This window comes from Athene noctua, chromosome 1, assembly GCF_965140245.1.
Source record: "Athene noctua chromosome 1, bAthNoc1.hap1.1, whole genome shotgun sequence".
In the NCBI taxonomy this organism is placed as follows: domain Eukaryota; kingdom Metazoa; phylum Chordata; class Aves; order Strigiformes; family Strigidae; genus Athene; species Athene noctua.
The window spans coordinates 106,302,800-106,324,424 of NC_134037.1; the positions used below are offsets into that span (position 1 = coordinate 106,302,800).

At 35.0% G+C, this 21,625-nt stretch overlaps 1 protein-coding gene across 6 annotated transcripts in view; it reads left to right on the forward strand.

The window, feature by feature from the left end:
* Nucleotides 1-21,625, forward strand: part of SPATA17 (spermatogenesis associated 17) — a 92,321-nt gene that overhangs the window by 52,069 nt on the left and 18,627 nt on the right. For 4 of the 6 annotated variants that reach the window (XM_074926232.1, XM_074926198.1, XM_074926224.1 and 1 more), the window contains 5 exons: nt 1,174-1,259; nt 3,134-3,152; nt 3,712-3,915; nt 9,112-9,263; nt 18,119-18,254. In XM_074926232.1, the coding sequence (XP_074782333.1) occupies nt 1,174-1,259; nt 3,134-3,152; nt 3,712-3,915; nt 9,112-9,263; nt 18,119-18,254 (597 nt within the window). The remainder of the gene's footprint in view (nt 1-1,173; nt 1,260-3,133; nt 3,153-3,711; nt 3,916-9,111; nt 9,264-18,118; nt 18,255-21,625) is intronic. The other 2 variants (XM_074926207.1, XM_074926216.1) reach the window with 2 other exon arrangements.

Genomic DNA, 21,625 nt, shown 5'->3' on the forward strand with positions numbered 1-21,625 from the left:
TCCCCTTGTCTTTTCTACCAAACTTTGCCAATTTAAAATCTAGGCCTAAAATCTTACCTCATACCTTGGGAAATTTAGAGTAAATTAGTATTAATTTTATCCGTCTGGATACTAACTCTGCTGATTGCTCTGCTCTCTATCTGGTTGAATACTTGAACATATATAATTAAAAAGTAAAGTAATTAACAAGGATTTCTTGAAAAAATATTATTTAAAAATGCACTTCATAATCAATTTTGACCCAGATATTACAAAGAGTTTCAACTGCGGAAGAGTCAACAACTTTTAAAGTTTCCAACTGGCCTCACTAAAACTCCAAATCCATTTTCATAGTTGGAACACTATCTGTGTATGTTTAACATAATAATATGTAAAAAAAACCCCAACAAAAGATGGCTTTTTGTTTAGATACATTTGCAGCAATAATTCAAAAGACACTGAACCAATGGATTCCCACACTTATTATGGGTAATTTTGGTTTAGATAAAGGTACTAAAATCCAATCCTATTTGTGCACCTTGAGATACTCAGTAGCATTTCATGGTGTTTGAACCCTTTATGAACTATAGATTTTTCTACTGCCAAACATTTAAACAAAGAAATGTCAAGTAGAATATACATAGTATCTCAATATAGATAGCAAAATGCAGTTTCAGAAAGTCGTTATACTCATGGAGCCATTTATACTTGCTTTAAGTATGTCTAACAGGAGCAATGCCATTTCTTAGGGCCCAGACAGCACATCACTTTAAAGTTATTCTTGCCTGTAATTCATCAGAGGAAAAAATCTTTAAATTACTAAAGATGTTGTATTTTTCCACTTAGGGGAAACCAAAAACCCAATCCCAAACCTGTGCTATGTCTATTTAAATAATCTAATTTAAAAAAAAAAAAAAAATTCATACCCAACTTGCTCTTCAGCTTATTTATTTATTTTATTTTTTCAAGAAAAGGCTTAAAAGGGTGTAAATTTTGGGCAGATAAAGCCATAATCAGGATTTTCTACTGATGAATAAATCCATGCCTGACAACTTCAGAGAGTCATTATTATGCCATAGTGGTTTATTCCAGATCATCCTGATTCTTAGTGATGCACTTGGAGATGTTTTTCTTCTGGAAAATGGTTACATTTTCAATGACATCATGGTTTTCTGTAAAATATGTGTTTCACAGACTTGCTGTGAGAGAGCAGTATCTCTCCCACTAGCTGGGAACCTCTGCAGATTCATGGCATGGCTGGAGCACAGTCGCCACATTAGGTAGGATACAACAGTTACAGACAATCAGTTTTCTATTTTGCTGTCATCAACAGAGTGAAGACAAAAATTCATTGATCGGAATGTAGGCAGATCTGATGGCCATGGTAAGACTAATGAGTGAAGAGCCATAATGACCATGGCATAGAGATTGTTTGTGTATCTCCAGCATGGAATCTAAGTTGTATGGAAGCCCTTGACTGTGACATTTTATGAGAGAACTTGTGTAACGAGTATATGGTGTAAAGGCATTCAATACTTGTGGAACAGTGCAATAAAGCCTGAGACAACATATGGAGCTTGTGTTTATGCAGCACTTACTGGACACCCAGTGTTCGCAAGAAAAAATTTAATGGGCTGATAAGAAAATTGCAATAGGACAGTGTATGAAATACTACAAAAATAATAACAGCATTAGGAGAATGGGTAACTTGATGAGATGTTTATGTGAGTAAGAGTCAGACTAGCAGAACCAAACTTTTAATACACAGCTGGATTTTACAGATTATGCAGATGGACCTGCACTTTCACATTCACTCCAGTGTTTCTGCTTGCCTGTTGTTTGAACCATGGATCCCCACCATTTTAGTCTGACATCCTGAAGAGCTGAAGAAACAACCAGTGGTTGTTTGGCATACTGTGTTTATACCACTATATCTCACTATACCATTATATATTCATGTCCTCTTTCCCATTACACATTTAGACTGATAGTGTAGTGGAATAGTTTATAGGGTTTGCACTAAGCGGGGAACGCATAACAGAGGGCCAAAATAAATTGTCATTAGGGACAGATCACTTACAGAGTTGGAGAATATGTTCCATAAAATTTTTAATAGCCCAACAATATTTTGAACAAGCTACCATATCTGAATATTTTTGTCCATTAAACAGTAAGTTTTATATGGGCCTTACTTAACTGTTTTGACACAAGAAATAGGAACTTCCCAGTAGGATATGTTAATGAAAAATGCATTAGAGCTAATTGGGGAGTGTTCAGTCCTCTCAGACCCAAGAGATTAATACTTTATGAGAAGGCTGATGCTCTACTTAGTTTTCTCATGGGTCCTCAGTAGTGTTCCAAAGGAGAAATGCAAGCTTTTAAACATTTACTCTTTTCCTTACCTTTCCCTGCATCAAAAAACTGATTTATTTTCCTACTATTTTTATAGAATACTTCTTAGCAATTAAAATTATGATAAAAGGGAAGGACAATATTTTTAACTGAGCAAATCTACTTTGAAGGTCTTAAGAATACTCTGAGTACACAGTTGTAGAAAATATAATTGTCCTTAAAGAAACTCAGTATCTTTAAATTAATTTTTGCCAGGTGCATTTAAACATATTTGATGGAGATTTAGTGGCTTTCTGCAATATGGTATAGGAATTCTCATGTTTAACAGTTCATAATTAATTCAGCAAACTCACATATGTCTATCTGATAATTGTTTATATACAACTGTTAAAATCCCTACATTTATAGGAATGATTTGGAAACAGCCTGTCACATAATTTTGATTTGCCAGATATTCACAGATTGTCAATGATGTAGATTACTAGTTCAGAATTTGAAATGTATGCTTTATATTAGTCATTGTTATATTAGATAACACTAGTGATGCAATTAATGATGTATCCTGAAAAAATGAAATAACCAAATTCAGTGAAGAATGAATCTTTCAGTTTAATTCACAATTCAGAAATTTTTATTGTAATTTTTTGTTTTACACAAGTTTTATACTATTAAAACAATACATTTGAATAGTTAAAAGAATTTAATGCAAACATTTTGTTGGAAAAAAGCAGTTACTGACTTTTGTATTTTCTTGTATTTTACCTTAACTAATCACTCAGTTTTACTTTTAAAAATGCTGCAGATGCCACTTAGTCCACATGGTGAGTCAGTTAGCACAGAGTTTAAAGGCACAAGAGTTATGTTCCCTTGCATAAACATATACTTTACTCTTTAAATATTTGGAAATAATAGGTAATATATTTTTGTTCCTATTGTGTATAGCAATTTAAATTGGAATCTAAATTAAACTTTAAATTTCAAAACAACCATAATAGTTTGCCTTTAAAACTAGATGCAAATTTGTACATTTAAAATTTTTTTTTAAGGGAAAATTGACTTTGACTACTGCTGTGGAAGGTGGAAGATAGAATGTGACTGAAAGAAAACATGGGTTTGAGATACAGGAAGCTCTTTCTTCCATACAATGAAACTCGCCCCCAGATTATACATTACATTATCCTATTTAAACCACTTTGTAACTGTAAGGCAATACTCAGAGCTACATTTAAACTATAGATCTATCCCATGTCAGTAGTCATCAGAAACTTTGTGTAGAACTGTTTATTATATAGGCTTTTTTAATTGGTTTGATTTATAGAATAAATGCAAGAATGACTTCTAAATTAGTTGAAGTGAAAGATAACCCCATCTTCTGCTCAGATTGCAGGCATCTACAATTCACCATTCAGAAAATCCCCAGATCCAATGGAACTGCTGCTACGGAAGTCAAAGCCATTGAGCCACAGACATCAGCAAACTAAGAGTCCCTTTGAATACGAGCTCTATGACTGGCCAACTTGTAAAAGGCCTCCAACTTTCTCCACAGCACAGCCTCTACCACCTATTGTCAGACAGAAACCTCAGGTAATGTTTTTCAGTGTCTCTGAGGCAGCTTTTGTTCATATTTTGTACCATAGATTATCATAGAATGTCTCAAGTTGGATCATTGAGTCAAAAAATCCCTTTTGTGAATTTGTTTTTTTTATATATAAATTTAGTGCTTGCATTCAGGATATAAAGTCTTTGAAACAGATTTGTCTTAAAGAAAAAGAAACCTAGGTGGTATGTAAAAACACAGAAATATGATTCTTTAGACTTTACTTTTTCCTTTGGGAAAAAAAATGTAATTTCTGATATTTCAGTGGGAAGACCTGATATAATTGAATGCTGATATTATGATTCATTAGAGATAGAAGTCTTAATTTCCATTTTTAAATTTTTTAAAAATAGGCAAAATGAACATTAACATGACAAATTAAACAGCTGTGATGACTTTTTCCTCTTTTTGCAATTGTTTTCCATATGAATACCAAGAGACATCTTCTCAGTATAGAATAATTCCTGCTCTTTTGTATCCAGTAGCTGTGTGTCAGCTTTAATTTCAAAAATTTCTACATTATGTTCTGCATCACAGCCAAGTTGCCTGGCTCACTTTCTTAACTGTCATGGTCTCAATTTTAATTTGTTGATGTCAACATATGTTGCAGATAGCTTTCTTTTATCTTCTATAAAATAATGGAGAGTTCTGAGATAATGCAACAGAGTGAACATCCCACAAGATGGCAAAACAGATTTTGCCACCTTAATATCAAAACCTGCCAGGAATATACCCAATACATACAGCAGACAGACTTTTGAGACCTTTATGTTCCTCACTTGATGACAATACAATGACATGTAGCTTTTGCCAGTAAATGCTTGATACAGTTACTTTTGGGATAGAAGTATTCTGTCTTTCCCTCTATTCTAAAGAATTTTTCAGTTTGCCCAATATACTGAACCTTCTACTTACCTCACATATATATTTTCTGTGCTGGTTTGACTTTGAATGACCACAATGTCTTCAGAACCTCTTACACTTTTTTTTTCTTTTTATACTACATCCTATATTTAAATTTTCTCAGCCATGTTTTGCTTAGAAGGACAATGCTTCTAAAGGAGTCCTTCTCAGTAGCTTTCACTGAAGCTATCATTTAGCTGCAGAAATGAAACAACAATAGTGATCAATAAGCAATGTATAAAATAACTTTATTGGTATTTCACTCCTCTGAATTGAAAGGTTATTTTCGCTATACTATTCTAGCTCTTGGTAGAGGTGATCTGAACACAGTCTTAAGTTTGAACTATTGCTGGGTTCAAACAATGTGTATGCATGCTATCTGCCACAATTTGCCTGTGCCTTATTGATTGCATCCACAGTGTTCTTCAGTGGGGACAGCTGTGGGCATACTGGCTAACCCACACAGAAGAGGCTTTTCTCACCTTTACTTCATGACTGACTTGTCGGTAGCAAGACGAGTCTCTATCAGTGGTGGGACATGAAGGCAAAGGCAATTGCGTTAGAGCACAAGAAAAAGATGCAGGCTTGCCAGAATACCTCTGAAGAAGAGGTGAGCCACGCAGAGATCCACACTGCTTATGGCAATAAGGATCAGCTTCAGGACAGTTCACCTTTGTCCTTCCCTCCTCTTGTTCTCCCTACTTTGACTGCTTGAGCTTCCTCATCAAATCAACTCATGTTAGAATCGAGACAAAGTGTGAGCCAACAAACAGTTTCTGTAATCAGGAGTTTGGAGTTGAGATAAATATGACATTGTAACTCTGCCTTCTGGGACCAAAGGGGCTATGACAGTCCTTCAGTGGGATGTGACTGAATGCACTGTCTCTCAGGTTAGAGGGGAAGATTTTGCCTAGTGTACATGGTACAGAAATTGTGCTTTTAAATAAAGGGGAAACTCAGAGGATTTCCATTGTTAAGTTGCTCTTGCAAAACCACTTTACTGTATACAAAGTATCTTACAAGCTTCTGTTTGGATTTGGAATATTTTATAGACCTTTCTAAGTTCAGATGCATGCACAGCAGTTGTGCACAGATAGCCTTTTAGAACAAACCAGAAGTGTTCTGTTTATTTTCTGCACCTCAAAGAGGGAATTTACTATATAATACTTTAATCCTTTCAGCACCCTGGGATGTACACTGTGGGGTAAATTTTCAAAGCACAGCGCGTGGATTTAGCTGCGCGACTCTTATTGATGTTAATGGGAGTCACACGGCTAAATCCCTGCACAACACTTTGACAATTTAGGGTTGTATGTCTAAGAAAAGGACACTGGTTTGAGCTGATGAAACAGCTGGAAATGAAAACCCATCAGAACACATCATCCTGAAAGTTGTCTGGTGTGACAATAAGGAATTTAATTACTAGGTATAGTTGTGTCCTAGTTCTCTGTGGTAACACTTTTTGGCACCAGGCTTCTTTATCTAATATGTATCTGGCCCACTGTGAGTCACTTGTTACTCCACTGTTTTTTCAGGTATCTAAAATTTGTATTGCCCATAGGGTTGGATATTTTATATGAGAATGTCAATTATATGTATTTAAAAGAACAAAAATTAACTATCTTTCAGCTGTCTCAGTGAAATGGGTATTTAGCATTTTATAGATAAGCTCTGTGTGTGTAAGTATATTCAAAAGAAAAGTTTTAATGATGCTTATACATCAGATCTATCTTTTTTATTACTGAGTTAACTAGAAGTACAGTTTGATGGAAACATAAATAATGCTAAAATTATTCATCTGTTCATTAAAAGACATTAATAGCAGAAAGCACACCACCATTTTTAGGGGATTTTTTTGCATGCTGTTAGCTGTTCTGGAATGGGAGCACTGGAGAACATATGATTTCATGTAGATCATATTTTCTATTATGAGTTTCTGATTTTATGGTAAAGTAGTAAGAATGCCAATCTGCTCACCTTTATTTGGCAGACCAATTGGTAGTGAGAAGATTTTCACTAGTCAGTACAGATTCCAAACATAGAACATATAGTCGTGTGAGTTGCTTTCAGGATCAAAACTGTTGGTTGACTCCCTTCCTTCCTTTCCTAGCCTGACCTCCCCAGAAAGATTTCCATTTCAAAGCAGATGCCTAAAACACTTGCAGGCACTGCCAATTTGAAAACATTTGTAAGCACCATTCTACCACAGATTCCACAAATCTTAATCTTGTAAAATGGAAATAGGTAAATAAATTTTTTAGAGGTCTTGTCATCTTACATATATTCCTTAGGTGCCTATTGCTAGGTAAGTTTCTTCAAGTACGTGATTCAGAGAAATGGAAAAATCTACAGGGAATATTTAGAATTATCTTAATATACCTCATTCTCATTAGAATGCCTTGTTTGAGAGACCTTTGCTTAGTTACACTCTTTCACCACTCCTTCCATTAGGAGTTGGACTCTATTAATTTCATTTGAGCTATGGATTGAGAAAGAGTTAGAAGGTCTGAGAAATTAAAGATGGAAAAAAATCCTTGCTTGTATATCTGATTTGGCCCTTACACTGATGGAATAGGAGTCAATATTTTACAATGAAGAAGAAATACAGTATTCTGAAAGACTATTTTCTAAAAGCAAACAGATTTATCTTGATATTATTTGACAATATACATTTCTTTCTTCTTTGCTCCATATATCCACTTCATGCAAACACCTTGCAATACAAAATATTATTTTTTAATTATAAATTTTAAGCTTTTTTTATAACTTGAGTGTCAGATTGTATATTACTAGAACATTCCTTACTAGTGTCAGTGACCTGTTCTAGTATTGATTATTCTCTCACAGGTGATAACACTTTTAATTCTGTTTTTAAAGACTTATTGTGGTCATATTAAATGTAATTTTTTATGCAGACTTAGAACATATAAGCAAGAAAATATCTGCAAGATATTTTGCAAGTACAAATACTATGCTCGCTTGCTAGGACTTTTAAAAAGATCTCCAAACCATGGTGCTGTGCCTTTAAAAAGTAAAGTTCCAATAAAAATCCATTAACTACTTTCAAATATAGCAATCCTCCTGTCCAGCTGTGAAAAGTACTAGATGATACTTATTTGCCATTTGTGTTATTTACGGTCCATGACTTTTATGGTAACTGGTTCCTATTATTGGTTTCTATTAATGTAAAACATAAGTGAACATAAATGAGGCGTGAATCATTTCTTTTTATTAGCCCCACAGTCTTCACTCAGTGCTTGCAGTAACTCCAGCTGTGACTTGTTAGTGATAACCTATTTAAAGAAGGGTATCTTTAAGAATAAAGGCCGTGATTAGGATTCTCTGTCTGTTTATAGTTTCAGAAGGTTTCACTAGTTCATTGCAGGATCAACAATGATGAAAATAAAATAAAAATTAATTAGCAACACTTCTAAATCTAGAGTTGCCACTAACCACTCCAGAGCATAATATGGCACTAATTATACTCCATGTAAGTTCTCACTGGTTAGCACTGAAAGCAAGTCATAGGATATGTCACTTTGACAGTGCAGGAAAGGACTTCCTACTGCTATTTTTCTGTGTTCTTAAATGGTAGACTCTGATATGATCAGTTATTAATCAAACAATGTACTCTAGAAAAAAAAATAAATGTCTATATATAGACTTGTGAAAGAATTATGAGCTTTCATTATTTTTTAAGAATAATGAGATTCGTGTGGAATTAAGCTTTTCAAGAGTGCACTATACACCTTTATTATCAAAGACATTAGTTTGAATTCTATTACAAGAATTGTATCTTAAGTCATGTATTAAGTTCCCTTTCAGGTTGCTTTATGGTTAAATTGGAAAGAGTGTGTTCTTTAAGGTAAAACATTATTTATCCTATGAAAAGTCAACCTTTCTGCTTAAGCAGAATCTAAATGCAGTCAATACTTGTGTATCACATTTTATTTTACCAATATTTTTTCTAAAGAAAAACTAAGTTTTCCTAATCAGTTCTAACAATGTATTTTTTTTTTTTTACATAATAAATATTTATTAGTAGTTAAATGAATCTAGAGTGCACATTTCTCATTCTCTCTTCGGAGCTTTAGAGCATGTTATCAACCTTTGTGTTATCTGTAACTCTCTATCAAAATGAACTGCTTTAATTATTTTAGAAGAAAAGTCTTGCTACACTTCCCAGACATTCTGTGTCCTCTTTCATCAGTGATGTGTCATGAATAAAAGAAGGAAAGAAAAGAACTGTAACCCCACAATAAAACAGGTATAACTTTCAGGGGCCTTTCCGCGATACCACTGAAGTATTGCGGCAGCGCTACAAGCCTTTGGAACCAACCTTGCGAGTGGCAGCATCAATCAATTCACCACTAGAGAAGGCCAGAGAGGAAATGAAAAGGGAGGAATGGAGAAACCGTATACATGACAATGAGTAAGTTCTTTGTTTTTTCTTATATTGTTATGAGACTGTTTTCTTTATTCTGTTGCTTTCAGAAACCTTTCATGCCTGACAAAATGAAATGTCAAACCTGACAGCTTACTAGCAAACATTCTGTGTAGATACTTCTAAATTCTGCGTCCTTAGATTATAAACTCTTCAGGGCAGAGACCTTATCTTGTAATTGTGTGACATGTGCCATCCATATCTATGAATCTGTAGAAGAACTTGTAGTAATAATAATAATAATATGTGATGCAACAGATGGGCTTAATGGGAAATAAGAAAACAAATGCAAATTCTGTTTTGCCACATGCACCTTGCCAAGGAAGAAATACTGTTTCAGTCTTCATATTCAGGGAGCTTGCAGACTATGGGAGGAAAAAATGGTGTTGCATGCCAATGAGACTTGCTTTCTCTCCCAGTAGACTACCAAAGCTCACTTGGAAGGGAAGGGAGCATATGTTGCACATGTTAGAACATGATGCAAAAACTGTAATCATCTTTGAAGCAGTTTGGTTTTCTAAGCCATAGCATCTGTAATAGTGTCAGACAGGGCAGTTTGTTTCCACAGAATTCCAAACACAGACATAATCCATCCCAAAAGATTAAAGTCTATTTCCAAAATATTTTCAATTCTTTTCTTATCGTGATGGAACTCTTTTGTCCAACAATAATGAAACCCTGTTAAGTCACCTGTTCTGACTGTGTAGTTAGCTCGAAAAAATTGATGTTTTGTCAGCTTTCCCTTGAATTCACTGCTCTTGGCAATCCTTTGACATTTTAATACCAGAATTCAGGACAGAAAGGAATCCAAAAAGGAATCACTTTTCCTCATGAGCAGCCTGTGATCCACTGATTCACTGGGACAGGATGCTTTGCTACATTTGATCTATTTCAAGCTTTTCTATCAGCTTCATGTTCCTATGTGTCAGCTTCAGGACTGGGATTTAAGAACACCAGAATCAATTACAGTAGCATGGTCTGGGTTTTATGGTTTTATTGGTGGATAATTTTCTTCACATTTCACCTGATTTAATATTAACAGTGATTTTAAATGGAAATTCTACTCAAAAACAGTTTTGAAAAAAAAATAAAAATCTCTTAGTTCAGCTACTTTTCCACTTTAGGCAATGTTATCTTTTATATTTGGTGCCAAAAATGAAATATAGTACTTTTTATTCCTTTCATACCAAATACATAACTGAGTTAAGTTACAAGTAAAAATGTACTTTAGTTTTCTGCTCCTCTCTTTATTCTTTCATTTTTTGGGGTGAGGGAGAAGCAACTTTCACATCTCAGCTTAAATCTGGGCCATTTTTTTTTTTTTTTTTAAATTTTTGTTTCTAGCTTCTGACAGTGAAATTTAAAAAAAAAACCCAAAACAAAACAAGCAACAAAACCATAAAACACTAGGTTATAATTAATGTTCCACCTCTCATTTTAACTGTTCTTTTCACTGAACACATTTTGACTGATGCATTCCAAGTGAGGATAGATGATGTCCTTCATTTATAGGCATGACTATATTGCCCAGTCTTTATTTGATGAGGTTTACCCCAGACTTCACTGTGTCAACAGTTTCAGAAGGTCAGATCTTGTAAGAAATATTTCACTACCTCTCTTCAGTGAGTGAATTGTTAAGCTTTGGCCTTGTACAGTGTAAATTTGGAGTCTCCAACTTTGACAGATATTAATTGATCAGGGATCTTTATTTACCTTATGGGTAAGGAAGCATTTAGTGTCATCCTTAATGCACAGAAGCAATGTCCTAACAGCAATGATTCTTAGCTTCATGCACACTAAATGCGTAGCATATTATATGTTTTCAGGCTGTGCTCATTCCGTTTGTGCTTTGTATTCAACCAACCATGCAGGGGTCACATCTGTAACCTTGAAAAGGTGATGACAGAGTTGCAGGTCATCATCAGGACTAATGCTCACTAGTAATGCTGCAGCTGCTGTGTGGGATGCTGGTCCCCAGGGAAGAGTCAGCAAAGGGTTACTCAGATTCTACAGTAGTTTTTTCTCAGCAGTGTCTATTATGAATTGACAAATTTCTGTCTCTTTCTATGTAATTGTGTACTTTGGGACTGTATTTCTTCCTGGTACTGCTTCCTATGTTGATTATTCTTCTGTTTTAGAAAATAAGGAGAGAATGAACAGCGGAAGTGTGTGGCATTTGTTGAGAAAGCTTGTGTTTGCATAAAATGACAAACTGAATCCTTGATCTGTATATTTCCAGAGTGAGTATTGTGTGATATCTCTTAAGGCAGAAAAATTGTCAGTGTATACCTGCAATTTCCAACAACATTCAGAATTCCCACTCACCTCTGATTATCAGCATAGTGGTGATATGTTTTCTCTAAGTGTTTCAAGCTCTAGAAAAGTTTTTGGTTCTGATAAAATGCAGAAATAATTGAAAAAGATGTGGGAAAGTTTGTGGTAGGTGGAAGCAATACAAATGAAAGTAGAAGAGAATGTTGTGCTTACTTAAAGCAACTGCTGGGATTTCCTATTTTGTAATGAAAGAGCAACTGGGTAATCTAGCCTAATAAGAATGATTCCTTTTCTCTTGTAATTGAAGCTCTTACTGCCTTATTGTGCTATTTTTCATACAAATGAAGTGATTTCCTCCTCCGCTTGGATAGGAATGACAATTGTACTCCTTTGGGATGGCCACTTAATAAACTAGTGTCTAGTTTGAGACACCAACTGCTGGATCCAGCAGATTTAGATCACTAAGCATGAAAGGTTCTTTACTCAGTTGCATGCAGCTGCATGCTGGCCTAATTTTCCAGAGAACAAAAATGTAAATTATTTTCATTAACTTTACTGAAATCTGTCTCATGTAATATGCCTCATGCTTCAAAGTATACTATTAAACATCTTTGTAAAGTCAACATACAGCAGAATGAGTTGCAATGTGATGATAGAATAGGGGTAAACCAGCAACCAGTGTAAGGCTGAGGTTTCCTGATTTATTGTAGTCTTATGGTGTGACATCAGGCAAGTCGTCTCAGCTTCTGGCTATGTCTGTGCTCAGCACTGACCTGGAGATAGCCAAGCTAGTCCCGAACACGCCAGTTTACTTGTGTGCAGCAGAGTGCAATGTCTGCACACCCTGCCTCTCACATGCTGTGTGAACATTGCGGCACCAAGCTCCTCATAGGCTTATTCTCATGCTTATGCTTTCCTTCAGAATCAGTTTAGGTACTTCTGTGCTACACAGTCCTGTGCATGAAAGGGACACTTACAGAGACGGTAAAGATCTAAATGAGCCCTATACTTGCAGAGCATCTGTGTTATGGGCTGCCTGGTATTAATGGTAATAAAATTTAAAAAGCAAGTCACTTTAAGATTTAAGATTTTAAAAAAATCTTTTAATTTCTACATTTGTAAGATCTTTTACTGTATTTAACAGCTGCAGTGAAAATGGCTACTACATTTTATGTCATACAAATATAACACATCTGAAAACTTTTTTCAAATTATACTTAGTTTTTCATATGCTTTGCAACTTCAGCAATTTGCATATTTTCTGGACTATTATTGTATTATGATAAACAGGGATTATCATATATTTTCAGATAATGTTTTCTTAACAATTCAACTTCTATTTGTAACTCTTCCATTTATTTTAATTACTAGCACAGTGTGCAACATTTATTAATCAGCAGAGTCTTTTTAAGTTAAAATACTAAATTAGCTAACCCCATTAACACAGAATACTCCAAACAAGCAGTAATAGGAGAGGTAGTTACTGTGCAAATCGTATTATACATGCGGGTGCTCTAGGGCACAGTTAAGCATGATTACCCTCTTTTGATCCAGTATTCCTCTGCTTCTTCCAGCTAATTTCCACTGGAAATTTACAAAGTAGCGCCTTCATTTTTCCATCTTAATTTTTCTAATGAAGTTCTGGTACTTTATAACACTGGGGATGCAGATAATAAGTCTGTGTATAATTAAGAAGTTCTGGAATTTGCTGCAGAAGAGATCTCTTTTACTTCCTACAAGAACTAGACTGTGCTTTTCTTTGCCACTTTACATTATCGCAGACAGAGGTTGAACAAAAATGGCCAGAGGATTCTTAGATTTACTGACATTAGGATAAAAGTGATTGATAGTTTATTGAAAAAGTATGGGTTTAGTATATTAGTGTAGACAATATTTGTAATAATACAACCAAAATAAGTTCCTTATGGAAAAAATACTGTGCTAAAGGTAATCTGACTAAATATGTTAAGTAAAATATTCTGTCTTTGTTTTTGTAAATAACACTTTGATTTTAATATGCACTCATTATGAACTAGATAATGGCTGCCCTGCTGCAGTTATTTTGCTATGGAAAACCATTGTGCTTCTTCCTTCATTCCCTGAGTGAAAAGATAGACACTGTTGTATTTGATGAAGGAATTACTTCAGGTATAACCCAAATTTGAAAGCTTAACATTAATTTAATGTTTTACTTAAAAAAAAAAAAAATATAAAGGATTCACAGCTTTCTGACAGAGAAGCATAGTTTGTTTGGAGCTAACTGTTCATGGTCTTCTTCAAAGTGAGATAAAATTGTTTTATTTGAATTAGATCAAGACAACAAGGAATTGCTATTGCATACAACCACTTTACATAAAAATTTAATTAGAGTTTCACACATCTGGAGTTAAGATTTTGGTAGTATTTTTATGACTAAATTAAAAAAATATACAACACATAGATAGTATGAAAGCTTGAAAAAAACATGTAAGCAGAGTATTCCCTCTAGTTCTCTGGTTTTAGTATTTCCTCGTGTGCCCTGGCAGTACAGCATGTATGGCAGTCTGGCAGTAGATCTTCTGCCAGTTCTGTCTCAGAAGCCTGGGTAAAGTTTGAAGCATTTCTGGCATCAGGATTACAGTCTTGCACTGCTAGACTGCAGGGACTTTGTCTCTTGGGCAGGTCCAGAGAACGTGCTGAAGGACCACTCTGATTTTTTTTCTGCCATTTAAATTCATGAAAAAGTGAATGCCTCTGAACTGTGTCCTGTTGGTAGCATTGGGATGCTGCCACCCAGCAGTAAATGATGGACGTGACAAATCCTCGTTCCTGTTGTGCTGCTGCTTGCTCCTTTCACATTGCCATAGACATTAGAGGCCAGTACCTACTGCTGCTTCTGTCGTCTTGGTGGATTCAGTTGGAAAGCCTTCAACATCAAAAATGCCTCTTCCATCTCCTGTCTCAATAGTGAGAGATATTATAATAAAAGAGACAGAATGGAGGGAAGAAATGGTAGATGAGGAATGCAGGAAGAAAGATCATGAAGGGGTAAAAATGTGGGGAAAAGGATTAGAAAGATGAAATTAATAGTAGCAGGGAGATGCAGGATAGGATAACTGAAGTGAGAAAGCAATTTTTATTTTCGTTAACACCCAGTATCTAGAGTGTCTTTCAAAATTTAAATACACACCTCTAGCAGCTGTCAAGTCCAGGATTGGCTACTAAGGCAAGGCTTCTAGGTCTTTTTATGCTAGTTAAGTTCAAGACAGTGTGGTCCTGACAAGTGTGCATCTGGCCTTCATTACCAGTGACACTGCCAGCTGTGGTCCTGGTCCTCCCTCAGGTTGTATATGTATAATAGTGCTAGTTGTAGAGCCTTGAGATAGTTTCCCATTTTGGTTCCAACTGTCTTGAATGCATTTTTTGGCATATCTCTCATTCAAACTTGTGGAGTATTAAAAGAAATAATTTTTCATTTTAAAATTTATTTCTTCAGGGACAGTTCACCTCCCTTTAAATCATCAACTTCTGGAAAGGCTCAGCTTATACTATGTTTTATAGCATGATATAATATCAGTACAGAATGTAATTCTTCTTTGATCCTGGTATATCTGTCTCTGCAACATTTACTGAAAATATTTGAGAATTTCTGAATTTTCACTTAAATCACAAGGAAAAGCTGAAATCCAAATGTAAGAATCCTGAGTGTGAGCTTTTTGTGGAGAAAAACTATTGAAGTCTAAACTTGTGCAGTTGATAATGGCATCATACCATTGTCTGGATTTAATTTTCTCCTCCTTCCATCACTCTCTTCTGTCACATTCAGAGCACATACTGTCATTAATTTGGGGAAAAGCTGTGTCAGGTGTATATATAGAGCTACAGAACACAATACCATTACTGAAGTGTTTTGCAGTGCTATTCCTTTTTACTATTATTATTGGTTGTGGGGGTATAATGACTTTTGTATGACTCCCATTAATTTGGTTACCCTACTTAACACAAAAAATTGTTTTAATGTTCTTTTTAATTACTTGTTCACATAGAGTAATGAAAATTCTTACTTGCTTTAAACAGACATTGAATTTGCAAGCATATGATCATTTCTTGTGGTTAGATTGCTATTGCTGTAAGGATCTGCCCACCTGGCTCTGACAGCAGAACTATAGACAGAAATTAAAAAAGAAAGTTTCTACTTTAGACTACTTTATACTGTTATAACCTATTGGATTTTTAATGTTTTTCATTTCAGTTTTAATATTTTTTTATTGTTCAATATTCTTCCTCAGAAATTCATAGTTGATTTAGGTTTTTTTATTCAGCCATAGACATACATTCCAGGCTGTATGGCACATACTCCAGCTAATGATCTTAGAGGGGATATGCAGCGGGATGCAGAACACGTTTGTGCTAAACTACACATGGAACTTACTGTTAGTTGTGTCTTGAAGTGTCACAGTGTATGTATTTTTATTTTTTTTGTTTGTAATCATGGTAGAACATAGATTAGTCTGAGTATTTATTTGCCAAAAAGACAAAGATTAACTGATCCACTGTAAAATCAAAAGCTCTATGTAGGAAATTTTATAGGGAAAAATAATTGACTTTATCTTCTACTTTCCTCAATAATTTTTTTGCCATTTTGTGTATAAATTTTACAGACATAATATTCATACTGAATTATGAATGCAATGGCTTAACTAAATTCTATGCATATATGGGCAAATCTCTAAACTGCTAGCCTTGTCTTCTCAGCTATCCAGTCCCCTGAGAAAGCCAATTTTCTTTCATGTCTGAACAAAAGAAAAATGTACTATTAAAATGCAATTCAGAAGTGATAAAAACTGCAAGTGGAGCAGCCGGCTCACAGCACCTTCGATGTATTCTCTGGGACACTGGGGCCACATTAATTTTTGTGTGTGTGTGATGTCCATCCCATGTGCAAATTAGCATTACAAGTACCATAATCTGTCTTATGTGAGTGTGTCCTTTCCCATGAGTATACACATGCTACTATAGCTTGGTATAATTTTAAAGCCTGCTAACTCAGTGTTTTTCTTTTGCTAACTTTACATGACATTTATTTGTGGTACTTAATAGAATAAGTTGATATAGCTGGCAAGATTCTAAAACAGTTTTTATGAAACTGGAAATAAAAATATGTAATTTTAAAAAAGAAACACTCAGTTGCTGATGGATCAGTTAGTCCAAATAAATACTTTTCTGAGTCTATATCAGCTGAGAGACAAAGAAACGTTTTTTTAATCCCAATCTTTATCAAAAACTTGTTTGACTGCCTAACTCAGGATTCTGAAAAGCTTTCATCTAGGAAAAGGTTTTAATTAACTATACCTGTTGTCATGGCAGTTAAAGTGATGCTTTGAACTTTTGATTTTCTAATTTTACTACATAATAATTTTTCCTGCACATGTAGAACAAAGAATGCATGTTACTTTTTCAGAATACCAGCAATGATAAACTTAATTCACAAGGTTTTCCTTTATATTAAAATGTACCTGTTCTTACAGCTCTCTTGCGAACTGAAATAGATGGAACTAAGACATCTTTGTAGGGTCTCTTGCAGAGCCTTTATATATAAGATGTCTTTCACCTTTTTCCATACAGTTTGCTGTGGAACCTACCCAGAAAACCTGTAGCTGTCCGTGAGAGTTAGGGACATCCATCTGAAAACCTCTTCCATGCCCAAAGTGGGTAGCTGAAGCTTCACTGTTCAGTGTCACTATAGAAGCAGGGAGTGCACCATCAGTATGACCAAAGGTGAAAGAATCGAGCTCCAAAAGATTGCTAGTTTGGATATAATTATAACTTGAGAGTAAATTACACAATTTGTGAATTCAGAATAAGTAATTTCTTTGCTTTGTGGTCTGCCAATACATGAAAGTCACCAGTACTATTTGTATAAGTTTCTTTTTTTCTAGACGAGAATATGGTTTATTTAGCTTTGGTTAACAGATATCAGAGGATGTATACCTGGTTTAATGTACAGGGAACAAGTTTACCTTGGTTTATGCTTATACTGCTGGCATGATTGAAAATGCTTCTGTCCTGATGGAACTATCAGGTTGAGGTTATGTGTTGGGGGCCTACAGGACTTGTAAAGTGGATGCAGGTTCTCCAGAAATGAGCTCTGTACTTGTGCAGGTGTGTGCCTGCCATTGGCAGCTGGCACAGGCTGCACTGCTTGCTAAGACTTGAGGTATCAACATGCAGCTCCCAGCTAATTGAACCCTGCTCATTCTCTCTTCACATCACACCAGCTGGTAGTACAGATACAGCCAAAGTAATAATCTAATAATGCAAGTGAACCAGGTTATATCTTTGTACAGAAAGTCTTCAATTTATCCTGTTGAAACTCTGTATCTCTTTGCTCCAAATTTAATTTAAAAGCAGCTATAGGAGAAATTGCAGTAATCCTCTCAAAATACTGAGGGGGAACATTAAGAAGGTAGTGGAAAATAGCAGGAACATGTGTCTATGTCGCCTCCTGTAGGGTTGGTATCTATGATTTACATCAATCCTGTGGCATCTAGAGTAGAGCATAACGGATTTTAAATGTTCCTGAATTTCAGATTTCTGCCATTTTCTTCGTATCGTAAAAATCAGAAGTATGACCCATCAATTCATAGGACAGGCAAATACGGCCAAGAAACTTATGGAATTAAACACTTCAGAGAAATACAGCCTAAGAAGTGGGTAGCAGACAAGGTAAGTCACTGCAAAAATTAACAAATGGTTTAATTTTTTAGATTGTTATTGTATTAGAACTAAGCAAATTAGGGCCTGATCCAGAGGTCATGGAAACCAGTGGTAATCTTTCTGGCATGGTATAATATCACATAGACCTGATGTGATGAGATGAAGCTTCTTCAACTCTGTTAATTTAAATTTGAGGAAATTCAACACCTCTCCTACCTACAAAATAAGGATTTAAAATCCTGAATAACTTCATCTTTGGTTATATAAGTTTTGCAAAGTGTTGTTCTATCTGTATTGCTTTTTCTGAGAGATTGCATATTTACTCTTGCGTATTAAGATAAACCTTCAGAAAATTATGGCAAAACCTGATTAAAAAACCCAAAATATTTTACTGCTTACATTCTTAGGATAATTCTAAAAATTAGTGATGAACTTTTTATTTTAAATTAGTGTTATTAAACTGCCTGCTTTGTCAGGAACATCTCACATATTTCTGGTTTTCTAGTGCTACAAGAGGTAATTTTCCTCAGAAAATGTTCTAACGGGAGTTTGTGTAATGTTTGCATTACTTCTATTTGTATTGAGTATCATAATCATGTTAAAATTTTCCAGTAGAAGGATAACAGAAAGTGGCATAGAACCATAAAGATAGTTAAGGGACTGGGTCATCCTTTGTAGGAGGAGAGGCTGAGAGTGCTGGAACTCTTCAGTCTGGAGAAGAGAGGGCTCAGGGGAGATCTTATCAATGTGTATAAACACCTGATAGGAGGGAATGAAGAAGAGGAAGCCAGATTCCTGTCAGACTCAGTAGTGTCCAGTGACAGGACAAGAGGCAATGGACACAAACTGAGATGTATAAAATTCCATTTGAACACAAGAAAACACTTTTTTTTTTATTGTGAGGGTGACAGAGCACTGACACAGGTTGCACAAAGAGATCGCAGAGTCTCCATTTTGGAGGTATTCAAAACCTAACTGGACACATTCCTGGGCAACCTGCTCTAGCTAAGTAGTGGGATTGGACTAGATGATCTCAAGAGGTCTCTTCCAACCTTAACAATTTTGTGATATATGATTATTTATTTCCCTGAAAGTAACTTAACCTTTGTAAATATATAACAAGTTCCAAGGAATTTTAGTTTGAGAAGTAATATTTTTTAAAAAATAATTGTTCCTCAAAGCTTTAAGCTTTAAAAATGAGCTCAGAGTAAAATTTTGGTATTTTAACATACATTAATTAAATCTCATTGCAAATAAAGGCACAAAGATCAACATTCAAAAAAAAAGATCTGAATTTGTCTTTCAAAAGCAAGGAGTGGAGGATATGACTGGCTGAAGTCCCACAGCATAAGTATGATATATAAAAAAAATCTAAAAGTCTTATTGGTGGTATTCATCTTGTTCTGCAAAGACTTCTTTTTCCAGTCCTTCGCAGTTCTTGATCTGGCTCAGATGGTGTTATCAAACAATGTAAAGATATTTTGTATATCATACCACACATATATGTAATATATAATTTATGGGCTTAACTGAAACAAATAAACTCACTTGTGATCTTGAATAGGTTTCAGCCTAAATGTCTGGAGCTGAATAGCTGTATACATTAACCCAACATGACATACAGCCTTCCAACCCCAATTCTAAATCAATATGAAGCTTCAATTAGGAGCCGCTTACCCAAACAGAGAGATAAGAGGAGAAAAGAGCTATTTATGACCTACCTGCTGCTTTAATGGGTCATCATTATCAGAAAAAAAAATCCCCACCCAAATCCCCACCTCAACATTATATTTAAATAGAAAAGGTCCTATAGGCAGGTGTGAGGTCATAGTTTCATAACTGTTAAATTTGAAATAACTCTGTCTCTTTTTTCTAAACTGTATTACAACTTTGTATATGTCAGTGCTATGAACAAAGTTATCGTATTCTAATGAATCACTGGGCTAAAGTGCATGTATCAAAATATTACTAAAACCGATCAAATTTTTGCTTAACACTGTCTGCTAAACACAACCATTCTTTGAGTTTCCCATGAGGTGATATTTCTGTAGATGCAACTTCTATTACAACCCAATAGCTGATAACCCTGGCATGATGTATATTCAGCTTCTGACAGCATTATACTAGAGAAGTTTTGCTTGTCATTGCTGGTTAGACAAACTACTGTGTAAGTTCTTCCAAGGAGTCAGTTCAGTGGTCAGTGGATCAGTGAGCCCTCTGAGCTGCTGAGGTATTGTTTGATATTGGCTGGCTTTTTTTTAAACTACCTGTAAGAAAATTTCCTTCTGTATGTTCACAAGCATGTCCTAGTTACATTTTCCAGAGGTTTTCATGTGTTTATGCATTTTAATTCAAGTCAGAAAAAGATTAGTATGTAAATTCTATAATTGTTTTAGAAGCAAAATGAACAATGAAAAATACTACCTTACTATATTTCTTCTAGAAAATGAAAGGGTATTAGCATAGACTTCCTCTAAACATAATAATTACCATAGATATGTGAGGAAAAGTTAATACTTCTTCTTTTCATGTAGTTACAGTCTGAAAATTTTTATCTCATTCTGTGTACATTTCAGAAAAGTTTCTGAGTTAAGGTTTTGTGATTTAACACCAGCCAGCAACTAAACACCATGCAGCTGCTTGCTCACTGCTCCCCCCTCCCAGGTGGACAGGGAGGGGAATCAAAAAAAGAGAAAAACTTATGGGTTGGGATAAGAACAGTTTGATAACTAAAATAAAATTTTAAAATAATAATTAAAAGAAATATAACATAAAGAGGGAGGAATAAAACCAAGGAAAGATAAGTGATGCCCAATGAAATTACTCACCACCTTCTGACAGATGCCTGAGCAGTGATCCACCCCTCTTGGCCAACTCCCCCTGCTTTATATACTGAGATGGTATAGAATGTCCCTTTGGCTAGTTCAGGTCAGCTGTTCCGGCCATGCTTCCTCACAGCTTTTTGTGCACCTCCTCACTGGCAGAGCATGGGAAACTGAAAAATTCTTAATTTAGGATAAGCACTACTTAGCAGCAACTAAAACATCAGTGTTATAACTGTTATTATCACACTAAATCCAAAACACAGCACTGTACCAGCTACTAGGAAGAAAATTAACTTTATCCCAGCTGAAACCAGGACGTAAGGGAAAAACTGCTGTATTTGAATTCTTCATTTAAAATAAACAAGAAATGAAAATACTGTACCTCTAGTGAATCTGAATCTATTTAGTTTACCCAGTAGCAAACCACTATAAAAATAAAAATGTTTGCATATTTTTAGTTTGATATTGTATGTCTAAATACTGTGGAAAGCCTTTGATAGAATTTATGTGAGAATACAAAAAATTTACCAGTCACCATGAATTTAATCTACACTG